Source organism: Platalea leucorodia (genome assembly GCF_965183815.1).
Source record: "Platalea leucorodia genome assembly, chromosome: 17".
Lineage (NCBI taxonomy): Eukaryota > Metazoa > Chordata > Aves > Pelecaniformes > Threskiornithidae > Platalea > Platalea leucorodia.
Genome location: NC_138839.1, coordinates 6,361,729 through 6,382,655, shown reverse-complemented (window position 1 = coordinate 6,382,655; position 20,927 = coordinate 6,361,729). Strand labels below are relative to the sequence as shown.

At 45.3% G+C, this 20,927-nt stretch overlaps 1 protein-coding gene across 1 annotated transcript; it reads right to left on the bottom strand.

Moving 5' to 3' along the window:
- Positions 1-2,097: 2,097 nt before the first annotated feature.
- On the bottom strand, positions 2,098-19,008 carry PLOD1 (procollagen-lysine,2-oxoglutarate 5-dioxygenase 1). The gene is made up of 19 exons (XM_082329180.1): positions 18,646-19,008; positions 14,030-14,121; positions 13,396-13,532; positions 11,998-12,161; positions 11,394-11,506; positions 9,611-9,674; positions 8,373-8,470; positions 7,933-8,034; positions 7,695-7,826; positions 7,295-7,416; positions 6,527-6,631; positions 5,960-6,085; positions 4,988-5,129; positions 4,341-4,454; positions 3,998-4,063; positions 3,523-3,627; positions 2,969-3,115; positions 2,529-2,654; positions 2,098-2,256 (listed from the first exon to the last, which is right to left on the bottom strand). The coding sequence occupies exons 1-19, from the start codon at positions 18,725-18,727 to the stop codon at positions 2,101-2,103; spliced, it is 2,193 nt and encodes a 730-aa protein (XP_082185306.1). The 5' UTR covers positions 18,728-19,008; the 3' UTR covers positions 2,098-2,100.
- Between the last annotated feature and the right edge of the window lie 1,919 nt (positions 19,009-20,927).

Below are 20,927 nucleotides of genomic sequence, written 5' to 3'. Positions count from 1 at the left end.
TGCCCCGGCGGGGCCTCCCCTGCCCCGTCCCTGCCGCCCGGCAGGCGCCCCCCGAGCGCCCGGCTCGGCCGCCAGCGGCTCCCCCCTCCCCGGCCGCCAGTCACCGCCCCACCGCTCACCTTCACCGCCGCTCCCGTAAGGCCGCCATGTTACCCCCGCGGCATCGTCACCCGAGAGGCGCAAGGCGGAGCCCGTCATCGCCAGGCGACGGGCGGGCCCTCTCCCGCGGCACCATGGGCGCCGTAGTCTGAGGGCGCCGCCCCGCAAGGCCCCCGCCGCCGGAACCCAACCCACCGACGGCCTCACCGCGGGCTACGGCTCTAATGCGAGTTCCCCGGCTGCAACCGTACATCTCCCGTGACAGACTGCTAATTAATGCCAATCACCGTACTCGGCAGAGGAAAGACACAACAAGTGAAAAAAATATAAATACATACACCTTTTCGACATCATCTCAACGATTGGCCTATCAAGTCCGTTCATTTGGTAACAGATAGTTCTGGACATCACTTAACAAGATTTATTATTGTTTTACTTTTCAAACTCATTGACCCTGCCTGGATTTTTCTCCCTTGGGCACGCGCGAGTCTGTAGCCTTGACATAGACCAAAAAAGCACATGGAAAGCAGTGGAAAAAGGTCTGTTGCCTTCCTTAGGTCCATTCAAACCGTATAAAGTTCCCTGCCAGAATTTACACATCTAAAGCTACTCTGCCTGCATTAATGCGACCCGTCCTAGATGAAGGGGCTCTGCACCTGACAATTAGACAGTAGAAGCTGTAGACACAGAGAACTAAGATGTTTTTTCCTAAGGACAATCATGATGTGAATGTACTGCTTGTGAAACATACTACTCTGGCAGGCCCAGAGCATAATGGTGTCTGATAAGCAGAGCAGGCATCTCACAGGCAACAGCAGAAAAGGTTTCTCCCCCTTCCCTCTCTAACCACGGGTCTAGTCTAGACAGATTTTTACACCTACCAGCTCACCACAATCTCTCAGCACTTTCCAACCACTCACTTCTATCACCCTCGACCCCACTGGAGAAGTGTCTGCAGTGGAGTGTTTTGGTTTGGATTCTCAAATAATAGAAACACTGAATAATTATTTCCTCTAAGTACCAGAGAACAGCTCTTTGATGGCCCATTCAAATTAGATGCAAAGAAAATTATCAAAACAATCTCTGAGGACTGGAATGAGGCCACCAAAGACCACTGGGACCTCTGGGTTGTTATGCAGAGATTGATTAGAGCTTTTGACAATCTTAACATGGGATAGAACAGAGACAACGCAGCAGTGAAGCCCTCCTGACTGATCTACTTGTTCTCAGCCTTCCCATTCTTAGATTTTACCTACACACACCAACATGGTCTGAATTTGTCTGGGTACGCACGCTCCTTTTAGCTACGGTAATAGAAGATAGGGAGGCTATCTTTTATCTCTTCAGTCTAATCCCAGAGGTAAAGTATCATTAGCAGACCTTCCTTTAGCTAACTGGAAGCACCTGTATTGCCACTGCTGCTGCTTTGAACTTTGTGATATGCTTCCAAGGACTGCAAAGAGGTAAGGAATCAGATGATCTTCAGGCTCTTATTACTGAGTTTCATCTGGTATAACATTTAACTGTTATGACTCCTGGAGTCAGCTCCCTGATTGGTTTATATTTGGAATAGTATCCAGGAATTATTGTCTAACGTCCAGTCCCATATATGCTGTAGATGAAAATGGGCTTCCAGCTACTTGGAGAGAGAGCTTGTGACTTGCCTCCAAAAAGCTGGATTTCCAGTCCGAGAAAGCATTTTTGTAAAGCCAACCAATCAGTGAAGGTTCAAGTAAATCGCATTTCCAAGAAACAGCGGATGAGGAGCAGAATCAGAAATGAAGGCACAAAATCTCCTTCCAAATTCTACAGCAATATTCCTAGATATTACCTGCAGTATCAGAGAGTGAGATCTTCCAGTAGTGGAGTCTTAAAATATTAAAAATCAATATCCAAATAGCTTTGATCAATGCCTTAGAAACTCTCAGCAGCATTCCCTGTTTCCACTCAAAGTCAGCAGTGAGCAGGGCCAGGGAAAGGTCCTTCCTGTGAAGCGTGGCTCTAGGGGTCAAGAAAGGACACTGCGATATAACGGGTTCCTTTGGTGGTTGGAAGACCTTCATGGTAGTGGGTCAGGCGTCCTGGGTGCATAAGGGTCCACCCTTTCCGTGGAGCTCGAATGGAGCAATTGTAGCGCAGGAACCGGCAGCCTCCTCCCTGATAGAAACAAAACAAGAGACACATCAGCCTGGCAAAAGCACCTCAGGGAAAAGGTCTCTGCCTTCTCCTGGCAGCCCTTCTGAAAAAGTGAGAAGGTGCTCGGGGAATCTCCTGTGTTCTGATGCATTCAAAAAATCTTCTTTCTACCCTAGCCCAGTCATTGCAATCCTTAGTGTGAAGAAGCCAGATATGGATAAGGAAAGGGTTTTCAGCCGCCCGGACTGCTCAAGAGGGTGTAATGCATTCTTGACACTCTGGCAAACACTTACCTCATAGTCTATTCCAACTCGGTTCAAAGCAATGTTAATGGTAAAGGTGGAAGCGTCATGATGGGGCATTAAAGAGGGCTGCTCGTCAGGTTTGTAGCGAACTACAAACGCTAGCTCAAATTGAGTCTGCAGGAGAGAAGAACAAAGTGCACATCTGTTACGGGGCTAGCAGTAGTCCATGGCTACTGAGCTGCAGGGCAGGGTGTAATATTTAAATTGTAGCCCACTGCTAAGAGAGAAAGGCAACAATAAGGCAGGAGAATGTCACTGGGAAATGGCGTATTTCCTGATGCATATACTTATGTCACACTCCAGGGTCAGTTCCTCCATACTGGGAAATAGTATGCGTATTGCTAGAGGATTCTAGCAGTCTTTTCACAAAGTTGCAACTGGAGGAGGTGCTGAGCTGACCTCGAGTTTTGATGCTAAGGCGTACATACCTTGGTATAGTATCCTGGGTACAGTTTCTCTGTGATGGGTGCAATATAGTCCAGAAGAAACTTATACCATTCTCTTTCAAAGCCAATTTGGTTCATGTGTATGTCAATAGTTGGGACGTTCTCATATCCTCCTTGTATTCTGCTGTCCTGAAATAGAATCACGAAAATACCCATAAGGATGGGAACCTTGGACTTCAGGAATGAAAAGCACTTGTTTCTGGTAACTACAAATAAATATGACATTCATTTATCAGAATTTCCAGGATGGAAAACTCATTTCAAACAATAATGAAAACCTAAGGTAAACAATATTACCATCAGAAGGGCTGAACGCTGTAGCTTCAGAGGACACTGAGGAGGACTCAGGAAAATCAATTCACATTTAAGAACAGGGGAAAAGCACAGAGTTAACCAGGAACAAAATTAAGAGTATTGCCTCCAGTTTCCTGGTTTAACTGTGGGATCTAATGCCTTCCTACAGGAGGCACTGCTGCCGCCAAATATGCATGGATGATGGTGGGACCCAGAAATCAAAAGCTCCTGCTTTTTCTTACCGTGTTGTCACCTGTGGACCACTGGCCATAATGTTCCATTTCTTCCACCAGCTCATCACAGGCAATGTCAGTGAATATGGGGAACCAGTAAACATCTGGGCAGGGCTGCAGAAAGTAGACAGGTGAGAAGAGCAGAAACAAGGACAGGTGCTTGAGGCAAAAGGAATAAGACTAAACTGACTGTAGACTGAGTCCGTTTAAGTGGAAAATAACTAAAATACTGAGGATAGAAATTTGTCTTCTGATTTATGTGCCCCACTTTCACTTAAGAGATCTGGAGATGTATTTCTAGAAGAATGATTTGGGTCTAAAAATACTTTCAAGGTCATGTTTCCTCTAGATTTGAAAGACTATGAGGTCGTGCTGAACTGCATAACTGAATACTGGTTATTTCTGAGAACGACAATAGCGATGATACAAGCATTGTCCTGATGCTAATCTCCCATTCTGATGGATAAGAGTGATGTTTTCTTACCGTTTCTACCAATTTCCCTTTCAGTGCTGCTGTGTAGTTTTCATGGATGTACTTTTCTCTCCAGTCCTGCAGTTAAAAGATAAGCAAACCAGTCATTTCTGTGGAGCCTGGTTCAAGAGGCAGTGAAAGGCCAGGCACTCATGCAGCAGTATTTCACAGGCTTTGAAGATCCAGATGTTATGAATCACATAAACACCCTCTCTTTAAATTCTGTGACTATGCTCCTCATCCCACCTGAGAGACATCGTTATTACACAGCCTGGACCTTCCTTATTGGTGAAGCTAGTCATCACATCCTCACACGCCACATTGCTAAGCCTGCTGAGCGTGCAGGTTGTCTCACCTCAGGATTGCTGAATATTTGCCAGAGGTCATTGTGGAGGTGAGTTGTCTGATAATTCTCCAGGGACAGTATGTGTCCAAACTGATGTCGATTTGTCAGGTACATAAAGACGCCCTGCAGGACAGAGGGAAACAATCAAGCTTTCCTTCCAGGCCTCACATTTCTGTGAGCCACTATGAAATATAAGCACTGGACAGTTCCCCAGTGATGATGGCTCTGCCCAAGCTGTTGATTTACTCATTCTTTCTCCTGTGGGCCTTCAGTTTAATTTCCACCCTGGATAAGAGGAACTTTGAAAGGTTATAGCCAGAGCCAGTAATTCTGTGCCTTTTGTCAGCCAGGGCTGGAAGCAGAGCAAAGCAGCTGCTGTGAGATTAGGTTCTTCCTTCTTACCCTGTCAACTCCATTTAGAACAGCCCTTAATAGCCCAAGAACAAAAATGTTATCCACATTTAGTGGTCCCTGTCTCTGTATGGTTTCACAGCAAGATAGAAATCCCATGCTGTTCCAAGCCTGCACAGTACTGAGTAATGCCAGTATAGCCTGTCCCATGCCCCGGCAGAGCTGAATGCCTTGAAACTACTTAATCTTGCACCTCCACTCTGGCATGCAGTTCTCCCCTGCCAACCTCTCTCTCCTCAACTGACCTGATTCCGAACGTTGTGGCAGAAAGCCATGTCAGCATCCAGCTTGCCACTGTGGAAGAGATCTCCCTGGTCGAGCTCCGATCGCAGAGCCTTGGCTTTAACCATGTAAACGCTGCTGATGTAGGGAACGTTCCAAAGCCCGCTGAAACACAGGGGTAGAAGAGTAAGACTTGAAATAGCACTAAGACAAAAACTGCTGGACTTGACAGGATGGCAGGCAGCACTGCAGTATCAGCCAGGGTTGCCTAAATGAGCCAGCTCAGAACAGTAGGGAGAAACCATACCAACAGGAATTGTCATTCCAGGAAAAATCACTTATATTGCCCAGAGGTTTTAAGCTGCACAAATGCTAGTCCACTGTGAAAGCAATTAATTGCTACTGTGTGTTTTTGCTAGGGACATAATTAATGGCTTGAATCTCTTCCCAGAGAGATCAACATATTTTTTTCCAGTGATTTAAAAAAACTGAACCAGCCAAAAGTGCATAAGCTGATTTCCAGCATTTATCGCACATATAATGGCCTAAAAAAAAAAAAAAAAGGGCTTCTCAAGAATATGAATGAACCAACAATTATTTTTTGTGAATCTTCCATTCAAGGATCACCTGGTATTTTAGGAAGACTATCTGATAAAGATTAAACAGCACTTTACAGGATTTTAAGGATCACACTAACTATAATCCACAGGTGGGAAAACACGACATGAGTAAGATGAAGTGAGTTCAGCAGAGTCAGGACTCTTAAACCCTTACTCTGATCATAAGAAAATCTGCCCAAAGTATGTTATGGTCTCTGCTCAGGGGAGAACAGAGAGCAGCTTCCAAATAGGAGTACAGACTTATTTTCCTTTTCTACGCACAAAGACAGTTGTGCTCTCTGGTTCTTTGACATTAGCTGGTTTGATGATAATGTGCTGCAGCAAGCTTTACATTTGAGGGATTATATCAGTAAGAAACTCTCTTTGCATACGCACACCCTCCGCCTTTGAACAATATCCACATAATCTTCTGAGCGGGCATAGTATCCATCAGGGCTCAGCGCTCCCCAGAAATTTGACCACAACTTCTCATGACGGCTTACCAGTGGGGCAATCACCAGCCTGCGAGCACAAAAGAAAAAGGAATTGCAGGACAGGATGTTACCACAGAAAGAAAAGGAAAAGATTTACAAACCACAGGAGTTAGATTCTCCCTCACTTACAGAGTTGCTCCTTCTGTTAACTTTGTTGGAATAAAATTCCACATATGAAAGGGCAAATACAGTCACAATCTCCTGTCTAACTGCACCCTGCAGCAGGTCTCTGACAATCCGATTTGTTCTAGCAACTACATAAAGACAAAACTAGGGATGATTTACATCCACTGCCTAAAATCCAGAGATTACAACTACAGTAAAAAAAGACCAAATAAGAGGTGTTTGTCTAACACTCCATCTCTGACGCAGTCCTCCGAGTACATTACACATCTCAGTGATAAAAGAGCTCACTGTATTCCTCGTGTGAAAGATGACCAGTAAGGATTGCTCAGACCGAAGAACTCACTTGTTCTGTTCAATCAGGATCCTTAGAGTCTCTGTGTTCTTCAGAACTATCTCAGCATCCAGGCTAAAGTAGTAGTCACAGTCAGGATCCTTTCTGCACAAATCCCTATAGCCAGAGAACAAGAAAAGTCACATCAAAATCCTCCTAGAACAGACCAAGACAAGGGACAGAACACCAGGAATTCCCTCACCCTGTAGACTAAAGGTCGTCTTCTGGGTGCTCAGAAAAGTTCAATTTAATGTAACAACCCAGAAGGCTAGCATAGTACAAGCACATCAGCCAAAATCAACATTTAGCAAACTGTTTCCCCAGCACAAACTGAAGAGGTTCCCATTTACAGTTGGCCAAAATCCAGACCTGAGCTCAAACTCACGCCTCCTGATCACAGACAGGAAGATACTCTACCACTAGCTCTTAGTTTTACTACTACACTTCTCCTCCTCAGAGATATAGGTGAATATTCTTTGTGATCTATGAGTGGGCATATAGACTGCTTGATGAGGGTAGGAGGTACAGGGCTATCCTTCTAACAGAGCAAAGGACCAGTGAGAACTTGGTTTCTGAAATTGGAGAAAGGGAGCTGGTATCGGGGCTGTTTTTTTTCCAATATATAACGGGCACGGGGAGTTAATGCTAGGAAAACTGAAAGAAGAGGGTGACTGAAAGAAGAGAAGCATCTTGATAGTGATGATACTCAGAAAAACTGGACTGCCTTAGTTTGGACATGGGCTGACTCTGCTAGCCATCATGTATGGCTTCTTCACTTACATGCCCAAGTTACGCGCCTCAGCATTCTCCACCTCATCATCTGGCCCAATCACTTTGATGGCGAGATATTCTTTGCCGTGCTCTTTAACAAAAGAGTCCACCTGCATCAAGTGATGTTGCTCCTGTGCCAAAGGAAAAATAAGGAAAAACAGATGAGATGGGCTCATCCCAGGCTGCTCAGCCTCCTGTTCCTGAAAATGCCAAACCAGATGAGTACAGTTCTTCCCACTTCCACATCTTTACAGCTGGATGGAGCGATCTTATAGATGCCATTGCAGATGAGTACTGGGATTACAGAGCCTGGAAGTCTAGTCAAAACTTGCAAAGGTGCCTACAGTACAGGAGGAGGTATAAATTTTCTGCGCATTTGCTAAGACCATCACAGGCCAACTTTACTTACATGGTTGTGAATGAAGAGCTGGATTCGTTGCTTCGGGTAATGAAGGTTACGAAGCCGCAAGAAAAACTGGGAGAGGAATGGGGTGGGCTGCTCAATGAAAATGCCTATCAGAATCATTGGCAATGCTTCATCCTACAGTCAGTGAGAAGAGGAGAGAAGTGGTGGCTCAGGTACCACATCGGATCCCATTGTAATTGTAAGACTTGTTCTGAGAGCTTTGAATAGACATCAGCCTTACCTTAAACCCTGTGAGGCTTCGCAGGCCTTCATCACACACAGTGCAGCCAGTCTCAAATGTCCATATTTGAGGAATGTAGTTTCCCAGGTAGTTCAACTGCAGCTGCAAAAGGCAATTTGCCATGTTACGCATTACAGGGCAAGGGAGTTTCTTTGCGTCCACTCCCAGTGTAAGATCATGTTTCATCAGAACTTTATTTACCTTCTTCTTGGATTAAAGAATCTAAAAAGCATGACAGCCTGAGGGTCTAATTACACGCTGATCTTTGAACCAGACCCATCTTGCTGCTATGGACCTGGACCTCTTATTGTTTCTCAAATGTAAACGTACACAGGGAAAGTCAGTATATGGGAAGACAGTAGTAACCTGATACAATTGAGCCTAAAGGGTCCCTTTGCAACAAATACACATCAAATCTTTCCCTCAGGATGCCCGCTTACCTTGGTGGGTCCATTTCCATGAATCACCACAGGCAGAGTGTCATATAACAAGTTTCTTGCTCTCACTCGTGAGTTTTCAAACTTCAGAACTACCTCATCTGGAAATGACATTGCCATCATGTTATCAGAGGAAGGCTTTTATTCGTAATTAGCAGCACAATGCCTCATTTCTACTGAACAACTGCTGAAAGATGAATGCACGGACACAGATAACCATGCGCAAGTAGTTCAAGGGCTACAGACCATATCCAGAAAGGAGAAAAAATGTTCAGAATGATCCTGTGAGGTAACAGGAGGATGGCTGGGAAGTTGGACAAAGAGTGCAGCTTGCTGGGCTGACAAATACGCCTTCTACTGGGAATTGGCAGAAGCCACACTGAAACGGTCTTACAACACTGGCATTGACAAATTGTGCTGTGAGGAGCCGCTGTTGATGGCCAGGGAGGACTTGGACCCTTCTCACCTAAGGATTCTATGCACCTGCTGCCTCTCTTTTTCACCCCAGAGAAAAGTCCGCCCTCCTGGCAGACATCATCCAAGATGTCTCCTCAACAGAAACACACAAAATCCTTTGGAAAACAGACTAGTACAGACCCAAGCTCCAGTCTATCATTGTTATAACAAGCACGGGAGCCAAGGACTACACTGCCGTTATCATTTTTCACCTGACTGGAATAAAGATGGAGTGGTGCAAGGCTATAAACTGAAAACATTAGGCAGTAGCATCAGGAGAGTAACTGAATCATTTTTGCCAGGACTAGCAAAATCAATCGATCAGCAGGTCAGGTCAGAAGCCTGGTACGGTCAGTGAGTGCTCACAGGCAGTGTCTGCCTGCATCTCACCTTCTGTGGCATTCCACACACAGTTGTGAAGCGGAAAGACAGGCAAGCCCTAGGCAGGGTTGTGTGTTATTACTTGCACTGAAGTCCCTCCCACTTTCAATCCTCAAGGCTAATGTAATCCGACATGCCTGGAGATCAAAGTGGCAAGGAGGTGTAAGATGGAAAACCTGACCTGCATTCCCCCAAGTGAAGAGGGAATTGCAATGAGAACCTAGTTGGTCACAGTGGAATTGCAAATAAATTCCAGAACTCTGGCAGAGGTTTTTTACTGAGGCTTATTCCACAGGGACAGGAATTTCTGAAATTGAATCCCTTCAGCCACAACATGACTTTATTTCTGGTGTCAGCATGTAGTTGCATTCCAAGGAGAAATGAGCTTCCTTCTTCCATCTCACCTAATGCTCCATTTAGGTTTTGGAAGATCCGGCTTCTTTGGTCTAGACTGATGTTGATACTTTCCTTTAAAAGAATGAGATAAATAACCTTAATTAGAACACAAGTGGGGATCTATTCCTTACATGTGAGAGACCCTATGCTGAGCGAAGATATGTCACATTCCCATAATCACTTCCGTACTCTCCAAGCTCTGAAGCCTAAAACACTCCCAGCTAATTCTCATTTTCACTTGAATCTGGGACAATATGCCATTTTCTAAAACAATTTAAACAAATATTAGGCAAAACCATGCAAATAAACATTTTAAAGCTGCTGTGGGTGTGCCAATAATAAAATGCAGCATATTAATGAAGTGCACTTGCAGCACAGTCATATAAAACGCACGTATAATATGCAGCCAAGATAGCAAAAACGTCTGCTGTGAAGACAGTTTCTTGCCATCTACCCATAGGGTGAACATTACCCCAAGAGTTGCCCCAGGTACTGGTGTCAAACCAGAACGCAGTAAGGGTGCAAGTCCAGCTCACGCAGTCTTTGTTTTTATCCCCTGCTGCAAGTCACACTCTGTCTGGATTTTTGTCAGACTAAAATCCAGCTCTGACTTAACAGAGTTCAGTGTCCCTCCAGGCATCTATTAAGACTGATTACTGGAAAGGACAGCAGAGTGCTAACACCCGCTGTCTGGATGCCAAGTCAGTGGAATTACTCAGCCTTTGCGTGGCATAGGGCCAGAACTGCAGATGAGAACATTAAAGGAACTGTTCACGTTAAAATATCACGGGCCATATTCAGATTTGGGGAAGGGAAAAAGTGCAGCTGTTCTGAATTTTTTGCCAGCCCTGCTGGTAAAAAAGCGCAACTCCTTCTCTAGTCAGTCTCAAAGCAGCTTCCTATTTTTAATGCTTCCTCTTGACTTTACTGGTACAGTTTGACTTCTTAGTTCCCATGCATTTGTGGTGTCCCTCAGGGACAGACTGCACTGCGTAATGCAGAACTGGGCAGGGGCAACAGAAGCAGAATCACCCTGCGGGCTGGATGATTAGGCCAGTGCACCACATGGTGCTGGAATGGCAGTGATGCTTCCAGGGTCCGTTCCAGGCTTCTGTATGATGTTACGTGGCATGCTACATCGGCTGACGCAGACTTTGTCAGCCAGGATCTGGAGGTGTTCGCTGAAGGCAGTGGCAGCCTCTTTGCTCCAGCAGGGCTACCCACTGCGATGCCTATGGTCCCTGCCCTGTGGCACAACGTGGCTACAAGGCTGTGAACCTTTGTTCCTTTCGTCACCTCAAATCTGCTCAGGCCTCATCTGCCCCTTTACCTACAATGCGCTTCAGTGCTAGGTTGGATATCTCTAAGGCAGCACTGCACTCTGCAGGGAGGATACACACTTGAAGTCTGGGTTTCACATCCCCTGGGGGGAGGCTAGTTAGTTCTGCCACACCCCATAGCTTTAAACATCAGCACATACAGATACTGGTATGAGTTTCCAGTAAGACTTGTTTTAAGACATCTATCTTCCCATTCACATTTTAAACTTCAAGAAAAAAAAACGCTAATAACAGAACAAGGGGGTAGTGGCTAGAATGCAAATTTTCAGAAGGAAAATGGGTAACTAGACATACTACTGGCCTTTTTCATGTAAGGATGCCAGAGCAGTAATTAAGGGTCAATATGTATGTGATTGATTAACTTCTTTTACTGTCAACAGGAATAATGCACAGAGGATTAACAGCAACGCTTCTCAGACAACTCCTAATCCCAAAATCTAGCTACGCTTACTCTTTTTTCTGGATCCAAGAAGACATTCGTATAGAAGAGCTGGTCACTGTCATCGTCCTGTCCTTTCCACTCCTCCACAAGCTTCTTCAGGTTTGGAGCATAACCTATGAAGCCTGTGGGAATAAGTAAGAAGAGGTGTTTCAACCCATACAACCAAAAAAGGTAAGTACTCCTGTATACACATACCCTAGCTTCTTTCACACCAAGTCTCACTCCACCCTGTGTTGCTGCAGAGATACACCAGCTTTCAGCAAAGGCATGTCATGACATGGAATGACACCAGGATCAAACCTGTAATCTTCAGCATCAGAAAAGCTCAGATACCCACACCCTGAATGACAAGTCTCACTGAAAAGGGAGAAGGGGTAGGGAGCAGGTTCCTATCCTCTATAGGCCATTCATAGCTATGTCCCCTCCTGCAGGTAAAAGACAGGAGCATTGTTAGTCTTTTCATTACGGCCAGTTATGCACAGGGCTTCAGTTTGCACCATCTTCTGTAAAGATGCTTTCCACACTTGGTCCCTTGCTACTTCTCCCAAAGGCCTTCTAATAGGAGGAAAAAGCTGAAAGAGGTTCTCAGCTGAAAGAAGGTTCTGTGTCTTACCTCCAGAACCCAGGAAGCGCTTTCCGTCTCGCACCTGAGGGTACTTGGCTTCCAACTTTCTGTCAGGATAGATGTAGTTCTCTGCTGAGAAGACCACCTTGCTCTTGGCTTGTTTGAACTTCTTCAGCAGTTCTGTGGGGCCCGAAGCAAAGAGTACATCATAGCTAGAGTAAGAGACAGACAAGAAAGGGACAGAAAGGAATGGCATCAGAAAAATATGTCAGCGTGAAACGTTTCTAGAAGCAGCTAATTCTCTAGGAATCCCTTTCTTTTAGTTCTGTTTCACAGTACTACATTTTTTGTCACAATTATAGCTAATTAAAGTGCAATCTTATTCATAGCGTCGAAGATGTTATTTTCCACTGCAGAAGATTCCACACTGGCTTGGGGCAACTTACGCCCATTCTTATTTTTACAAAGTTTTCACTGATGACAGAAACAAACCTTCCAAGCTGCAAAACATGCTGATCTCTTCTTGCTATGCCCCCATTTGGAACTGTGAAGCCCTGGTGCCCTCACTGTTTGTAACAACTTTTTACTTATTGGAGGAAGAATTACTCTGCCATTCCTTTCTAGATTAAACAAACCCATAGGTCATGCTTTTTACATCTTTTGGCACCCTGCCACTCTCCACTGAGCAAATCTTCAGGAGGAACCTATACTGGACACCAGTCACTGGATGCTGCACTCCAGCCACTCTCTCTTCAGTACTGGGTAGAACAGACTAATTCCCAGGTGACACTCCCAGAATGAGACTTGCACTTTCTGCAAGAGTATTTGCATACTTCAAACTCATTTTGGTGAGTGAAAAACGTGCTCATTCCAGAGATTAATCATTCCCAGCTTCTCTAAATACACGTAGACACTCAGAGCTGCAGAAGATGATCTCCCTGCCATGGGAGCTAGAGACAGAGACAGGGATCCCAGCCCTGCCTGTTGCTGGGCATATAAAAAGACACTCAGACTCCAAACCATCCTTCTCCCTCTCCACATTTCTCTGGCAGACTAATTCTTGGCTCTCAGGACTGTGTTGCAGCCTGCCTCACCTTATAAAACAAATAATTCTGGTAAGAAAGGCCTGCCTAGATCCACCGGAATTGTCTGCTCATTCTCTGCAGATAGAGGCAGCCAAATTCCACCCTGGCAGAAACAGGTACAACGCTATCAACTTTATGCAAGAGTTGGAATCAGCCTATTCTGATCAGACCTTCCCAGCTGCCACGGATGCAGCTCTGAGCAACTCTCAGGCAACTGCAGAGAATTCAGGGGGAAAAAAATGGAGGAGGTCTGGACGCACCTTCCAAAAGCAATCGACTTCACAGTTAATTTCTTCTTAGTAAGAACCTGGCCAAACAGCCTTATGATTCAGTTCATGGCAAATACTTTCCAACCCATTACCTTTCTATGAAAAGGATGATCAAGTCTTCCTTATCTGCATACTGCTTCAAAGCTGATTTCAAGAGACGGACCTTCTGCCCACCTCCTGCTGGCTTCTTGTCATCTCCACCCTGCCATTCCTCATCCAGCCCCAGCACCTAAAGAACAACAGGCACAGGGTCTATTAACAGGCCACTTTCCCAGCAAGACTCACAGGGAAGGACCAGAACCCACAACCTTACTAGTCCTGGTAACTCCCAGCGCAAATCACAACAAAAAAAACAGCATCAGGACAGATGGAGTAGGTATATACACCAGCCTTTGAACCATTCTCCGGGATGGACAGTCAGAGTAACATGTAGCACAGCAACAAAGCACTCTCAGCAACAGGGACAGGAGCACACTCTGTACTGTGTGTTTTGGCATAGCAATGGAAAAGTGCCATGGGGCTCCCTTGAGCAGGAGTCATGGTCTCCTCTCAAGCCAACACAATAAGAGCCTGCTACAGAAATGCCCCAGTCACAGTATTTTTCAGCCAGCTGAGCAGGTGTGTCCTCTCCTGAGCTTTTATTTAATCACTTTGTGGCCAAGTCTTATCCATTCCACACTTCAAAATTCCCTTTGACAAACCACCACTGAGGCTGCTAGCCATCACCTGGACTTTGTAGTTGAAGAATCGGGCTGATCTTCTAAAGCGTTGGAATCCCTCAGTCTGCTTGGTGGCAACAGTGAGAACCAGCAGGTTTTCTGCATGCAGGAGAAAGCACAAGAGACACATTCAGCTTGCATTGGTTTCACAACCAGCTGTTCCATACCTACCAAAGAGGCTTTGCTATCAGATACTGAGCCAAGGGAGGGATCAATAGTCTTAAAAGTACTCAACAGATTTGACAAAGGGAAGTCAAAATCCAACCATTCAGAAGGAAAGCGACTTTCCCGGTGCATTGTTTAAGTTGATCATGACTCCAGCAACAGAATCCAGGAGCCCCAACTTTTGCGCAACAGTCACTGCTATTCATGGACACGGGTTATGTCTGTTCCATATGACATTGACAGATGTCCAGGTTCATTTTAAATCAGGCAAGGGAGATAGTCTAGCCGTGGAGCTACCATATCCTGCTGAGAAGAAAACAGCTTGCTTACACCTCGCCCAATTATCTCTACACTGTACAATGTTAAGCACTATAGGTGTTCTCACTGCCCACAAAGCTTCAACCTCAGGAAGAAAACCAGCTTCAAATCCTACTTATTTGCTGCGTGGATCTTCTTAGCACCAACTCATCAAAGATTCATAGAGGGGAAAAAAAGAAAGCGTGGACATGGCCAATGCTTTACTGGAGGAACTAACTATCACAGGGGACAGAACATGACAAAGGTGCCCTCAAATTTCAGTGTTTGACTGAAGAACCCAAACCTAATTGCAGCACAAGCAAGACTGTTCCTTTGCAGCGGAGATTAAAACTTGGTCCTGGGTATAAAATAAGAGATTATGTAAAGATACAATTGCATTGCCTGAGTTACGAGCTAGAAAAAGAAAATACAATGTATTAAGTGTTTTTTTGCCCTGCTATTGAAAGCTACAATTCTCTTCTCTCACATAGAGTATGAAGGAAATTAAACTTGAAGATAAAAAATAGAATTACTACAAAATGCCAATTTGGAAGTCATCCATTTAGTGCAATTGGCTTCCCGTTCCCCACAGAGTTGCTTTTTTGTCACTCAGCATTGACTGGGTCTAGGGAAGACCAAAATTAGGCTGAATGTTATTATTCCCTCTCCATGGCTGCTCCAATTTTCTACTGCATTCCTGAGGTGTTTTCCAGATTTTTTCATACATACACAATGTGAATTTAATTCTGCCATAACTTTCATTTATGTTCTCCTCCCAAACTTGCTTTTCACTTCTAGTCCCTTAAAAATGACAAAGCTAAATCCTGAAGTTCTCTTTCAGAAGTTTCTCTATAGTATCACAGGAATACGATTTTTATGTGGAAGCTCTGGTTTCTTCGTTGTAATGATTAAGTGCTATACTCCAACTTAACACTTTTGCTTAAGTAGGAATTTGTATAGGCTCTGGCAACAGTACTTAAATGCGAATCCTGGCCATCCGATTTTAACATCAGAAAATACCAGAAAAAACTGAAAGCACATTTTCTTGGCTTGAGCAGGCTTCTTTTGGAACAATTATTTTTTTCAATGGATGTACCAGATGCATCTTCCTAGTGTACCCAAACTGATACTCTGTCTGATCTTAGAGAGGAAGGATCTAGAAGCTGGAGTCCTAAACAGACCTGACAAAGGCAGCAAAAGTAAAAAATGTGTAAGACTCCAAGTTAGGAAGACAGAGGATGTTCCCAAGGAAATTCCCAAAATTCTTTACCTGCATCAGAATAAAAAGAGAGCAGAGATTGAGAACAGGCAATAGAAGGTCAGCCCTAATTGGATTTTCTTAGACACTCACACAGACAGACAAAGGGAGTGATAAATAAAAGAATATGAATCCTGCATTTGTGCAGTTTTTAAAGGCAGATTTTTAGATGTACGAAGTGCATTCCTAATCCAGCTCCTCCAGCACACTCCAGTTCCTTGTCTCCTGTCCAGTCAGAGGGTGTAAACAAATGAGCAAAATATATGTCTCCTCAGGGAATATGTTAAAGCCATTAAAGTTTCTAGCCATACAATGGCATGCAGAAAACCGTGGCAGCTTTATTAGATAGCTCTGAGCTCACAGTTTCTGAGAAGGTGAAGATCATACTGCCAATGAAGGGGGGGCCAAATGTGGGCTTGCCAGAGAGAAATGTGAAGACAAACATCAAATTCTAGTACCTGAAAAGAGAGGAGAAAGCATATGATAATGATAAAAGAAGGAAAGAAAGAAAAGAGCCTGACTGCGATGCAACTATTTCTGTCTGAATTCTCAGGCATCTCACATTAAATAAATCACTAATTCCTTTTCATGCCGCCACCCCAAGAAAGCAACAAACTGTTTATGATATGACTGCCAGAAGTTTGCTGGACAAGATGTGAGATCTAAAGGCTCACACGGATGAACAGGAAGCGGTGTCCTATTTCTAAGACAGAAAAGGTTTCACCGTGCAGCATGGCAAAGCCAGCCCAGAGAAAATTATCCTCCCCAGCAGAATTCCAAGTAACAGATTCCCTTCTTATTACTGGTCTGTGGGGGCAGGACTCTGACAGACATTCAGCTCAGTTTCTGGTCTGAGAAATCTCTGCAGTAGCGAGAGCTTTCCATCCCAAGAGACATTCCTTCAGTCCAGTACTAGAAGCTTGTGCTGAGTTATGTTGCCTCCACTCCTTCTCCTTTAACCCTTTTTTCTCTTTCTCAAAGATTTTGCTGAACACTGGTGCAGCTGATAGGTATTTCCAGAGACAGAGCAGTAAACCCTTTTAATTTCAGTATCACATGCAGGCATTTTAAAACCTCCAAAAGCAGTTTTATGCTTCCCTATTCTCCATGTCGCAGTTACTTTTCATACATAGAAATGGTAGCCTAGTCTGTTAAGCTGGGCCTCCTGGGCCCAGAGACTCCTTGGGCCATGCTGACAATGAGAAATCGTATAAATACATTTAATGGTGTGGCTGCAAAATACCAACACAGTGTGGTTAACGAAGCAAGCACTGGACTAGGAACCAGGGGAGCTGGATTGTACTGCTAGCTCTGCTATGCAACAAGGAGCTAATCTTGCTATCCCTCTGTTTTTCCACCTGTGGAATAATAGAGGACATTTACCACTTTTGTGAGCGTTTTTGAGCGCTATAGTTGAAAAGGATCCTGAAGGGACAAAGCACTAAACAAGGACCCTGGTATCAACATCACAGTGAAATGATTGGGTAGACTTCTGAGTTTTTTTACAAAGACTAAAAATCAGTGACCAGATGAGTTCAGTAACAAAAAATTTTATAGTTATTTACTTCTGCCCTGACTCTACAGGGAAAGCACAGCTGCAGCTGCATTTTAGGACAAGGAATGAATTTATCCCTAGGCTGCGCTTTGGGAAATCTTACCGAGCCACTTCCTGTTAAGATAGTGTCCAAGAAAATACCATTAATACGGGGATCAAATAGAAAAAATCAGTGCACAATTTAATAGTGGATAATATAACCTCTGTATTAAATTTACATTTATGAAAGTTTAAAGATTCAATTAACTACAAATAACTATGCTTAGAGCTTTTGCAGAGATCTGAAAGAACATACAAGAGAGAAGACAGGTATCATTATTCTCATATTACACTGGGGAAGCTGAGGCACAGAAAAGGTAAGGCATTTTTTCTTCGAGCCATGCCAGAAGCGATGGGTTCAGAAAACACTTAATTCCAAATCCCTCTTCCTAACCGGCATACCTCATTCTCTTTTCCCAGCACCCAATTGTATACCTCTAGTGTGCTCTAAAACCTTACTAAAAACATGGAAGATTTGGGGTGCGTAAGGAAGGCAGGATGGCACAGAGAGATTAATTTCTTACTTACATTTGTCTAATAGTTATTCTAAATGCTGAAATGATTTTGCTGTAGTTACACCACTATAGCTAAAGAACTCCCAACACTCCCATGGATAAACATTAACTGTATTGAGTAATATATATATAGTAGTTATACCAAAATGACATATTTTGAAGGGAAATATTCTAGGTAACAAGGTTAAATCTCCTCTTAATTACCACTTCTCTAATGAGGACAGAGATAATTACCCAAACTTCTTGGCAGAGTGACAGTGTGCGAACCTCTTTGTCAGCCTGGCTGACATTCTGTAGCTGCCCTAATCCTCTACTGTTCTACCATCTTCAGAGCATCTACCAACTGTTTATGTGGGGACAGACTGACGTTATTTTAGGAGCATCCCGGATCCCAGGGCGGCCAGTCTGGGATCAAATGTTCTCTGTTACCTAATTCTTGAACTGTGTTGAGTTCCAAAGCAGGAAGGGCTGACCCAGGTGGGTTGCAACCCAAGGGACTGTGAGTACTTCACTGGGATGAAATGGTGTCCGAGGCTCGTCTCACACAACTGCGAGCTGTGAGCGCCTGCCTGGTAACCGAGGCGCTCAAGAAGCGTGTGCGGAGGACACCCACGCCAGGCTGTGCGCTGCCTCGGGACTCGGCAGCAGGCTCTGGATGCCGCCCGGGGGCTCAGACGCTGCAGGTCGGGCAACGCCTCCGAGCTGGACCGGGGCGCTTAGGACAGCTCAGCCCGGCCACCAGCCCGCCGTGCCGCCGGTCCCCACCCTCTGCCCCGGGGCAGACCCCCCCTTACCTTCCTGCTCGGAGGCGCAGCCGCCCTCCGCCCCGAGCAGCGCCAGCACCACCCAGGGCAGCAGCAGCGCCGGAGGCACCATGGAGGCGACTTCCCCGCCTGGATCCCGGTCCGGGAGCCGGTACCGACCGGGGGCGCTGCCTGCGGGACGGCCCGGGGCGCCGCTTCGCCTCGCAGGGACCCGGCGGACGGCGGCTCTAGAAAGCTCCGGGGCTGCCGGAGCCTGTGCCACGCACCAGACCCGCCCGGCGGGGACGGGCGGAGGAAGCGGGGAGGCGGCGGCTCCTCCTCCCGGGCCGCCCCGGCCCCCGCAAGAGGCGGGGAGGCAGCTGGGGCCGGTCTGGGAGAGGCAGCAGGAAGCTCGGGGGCCGAGGCTTGTGCACAGCCAGGGGACATCTGCCTTTTGCGGGGACGCAAAGCTCAGCGGGGGGGATCCCGGGGCTGCAGTAACTTTACCTGGCGTGCGGGGTCCAGCCGCGCTGCCGGGGGGCTGTGCTGCGGGCGGGTTACAGCCACGGCCGTGGGGCACCGCGTCTGCAGGGACAGAAACACGCGTTAAGCAAACGTGAGGCTGTGGAGGAGGACGGGGGTCACTTTCTGGCCAGCTTCAGTTAGTGCTGGGCTGCAGCTGGTTGATACAGTCATTAAGTGTGAAAAAAGCAAAACAGAAACGGATTATACACAGCTCTGGAAACTGGAAGCCCTTATTAAATACCTTCTTCCCACCTGTCATCCACCTCATATCTTTCCTTGGTGAACACAGAATCTGCTACAGTCTTGTTTCCCATACTAACTGTTTTTCTCTGGCCATATGTACGTCTGTAAGTCTCACATTTATCTCTTTGTCCTTGTGCTGGGTTTTCTTGCTCTAGCCCTGATGACTTACTTATCCATGCATCTTCTTCTAGTTTATTCTGCCTAACTTTGAGAATAGGCAAAATAAACCTGTCTTATAAAATTGCACTTAAAAAAAAAAAAAGGGTTTAGGGCCATTTTTATACTGCAGTGAATATAAGACAGGTGTGGGGAAACCCTTTTGAGCCTGCAGAACACCAGATGAGGAGCTACCACTGACACATACCTTAGGTGAGGCCTTGAGCAACACCTTATTTCTACCGAAGCAAATACCTAGAAGCGACAGTGCCTTTTTCTTAGGCCCTGTGTATAATTAAACCTAACTTTTCTTCCATTACTGAAAGCAACATTAAGAGATTACTTATTTTCTCTCATGTAAGGTGTGAACAATAATATTTAGTTGTCTGCAAAGAACTCGCAGAATGACAAAGGCTGTATAAATGTTACGTACTGTTCTGCAAGACATTAAGTAGATGGAAAGCAATGTTGCGGTGTACTGCTGAAGCCGTCACGGAAAGAGGCACTGAGTCCTCAGCCAGGCCTGAGCTTGGCCCATGGGGCACATGTTACAATAGGAAGGTGAGGTGTCAGGGAGAAAGGAGCAGTACTGGGCGGTTTAGCGGAGGCATAAAAAGCGAAGGATGTGTGCTGAGCGATGGTGTGGCATGTGCATTGGGGTAACAAAGAACCACAACGCCTCAGTGCAATATGTATCGCTCAGCTGGAGTGAGGCGATGGAACACACAGCTGGAAACACAGGGCATCACAAAAGCATTGGGGTAATACAGAAGCCTCCCTCATTGCAGAGTTCCATTTTAATAAAATAAATTGGCTGTGTAAAATTCTGAGGCCCAAGTCTGCTGTTTTCTGTCAGCAAACCACCTCTTTAACAGAAATCACAGATATTATAGGATTCAGATTTTCAAAATAAGAACAAGAAGGTATGATCTTAGAGGAGAAAAAATTAAGCACGTTAGAAGGGCCACACTGTAGCTAACTAATGTTCTCCATGCTTCATAATAGCATTCTCCCAAAAAACTACCATTACTATTTGTTTGTTTGCTGAGAATATTCTTGAGTGTGTTCAACGCACTTTTGTTTCCACTCCCTCTCCCCAAAGCAGGAATTCCCTCATAATTACCAGGCAAACAGAATAGTCCTCATGCTCAAACGATGTACTACAGGCAACAATCCAAGGAAATATTAGCTCTCCCTAAGATGGTGATTTCAGGAAACTTCATTTTGCAAAGCTGCCAGTTTCACTACCTAAAAAAAGAAAAAAAAAAAAAAAAAAAAGGCAAACAGACTTTCACTTTAGATTTGTTCAGTACTTTGCAGGCCCAGACAAAGCCCCTGATAAATCTTTAGCAGCCTCAACACGTTAAGCCAGGAGCCACAGCAAAGGCGTTCAGCCCCCCACCTTCAAA

What these genes read in the sequence shown, in the direction of transcription:
- PLOD1 (XM_082329180.1), bottom strand. Translation starts at nt 18,727, where the DNA reads ATGGTGCCTCCGGCGCTGCTGCTGCCCTGGGTGGTGCTGGCGCTGCTC. An exon ending in GAAGCCTCACAGGGTTTAAG is followed by an intron (nt 7,827 to 7,932) that starts GTAAGGCTGATG and finishes CACTGACTGTAG; the next exon opens with GATGAAGCATTGCCAATGAT. An exon ending in ATCCTGATTGAACAGAACAA is followed by an intron (nt 6,086 to 6,526) that starts GTGAGTTCTTCG and finishes TTGTGCTCGCAG; the next exon opens with GCTGGTGATTGCCCCACTGG.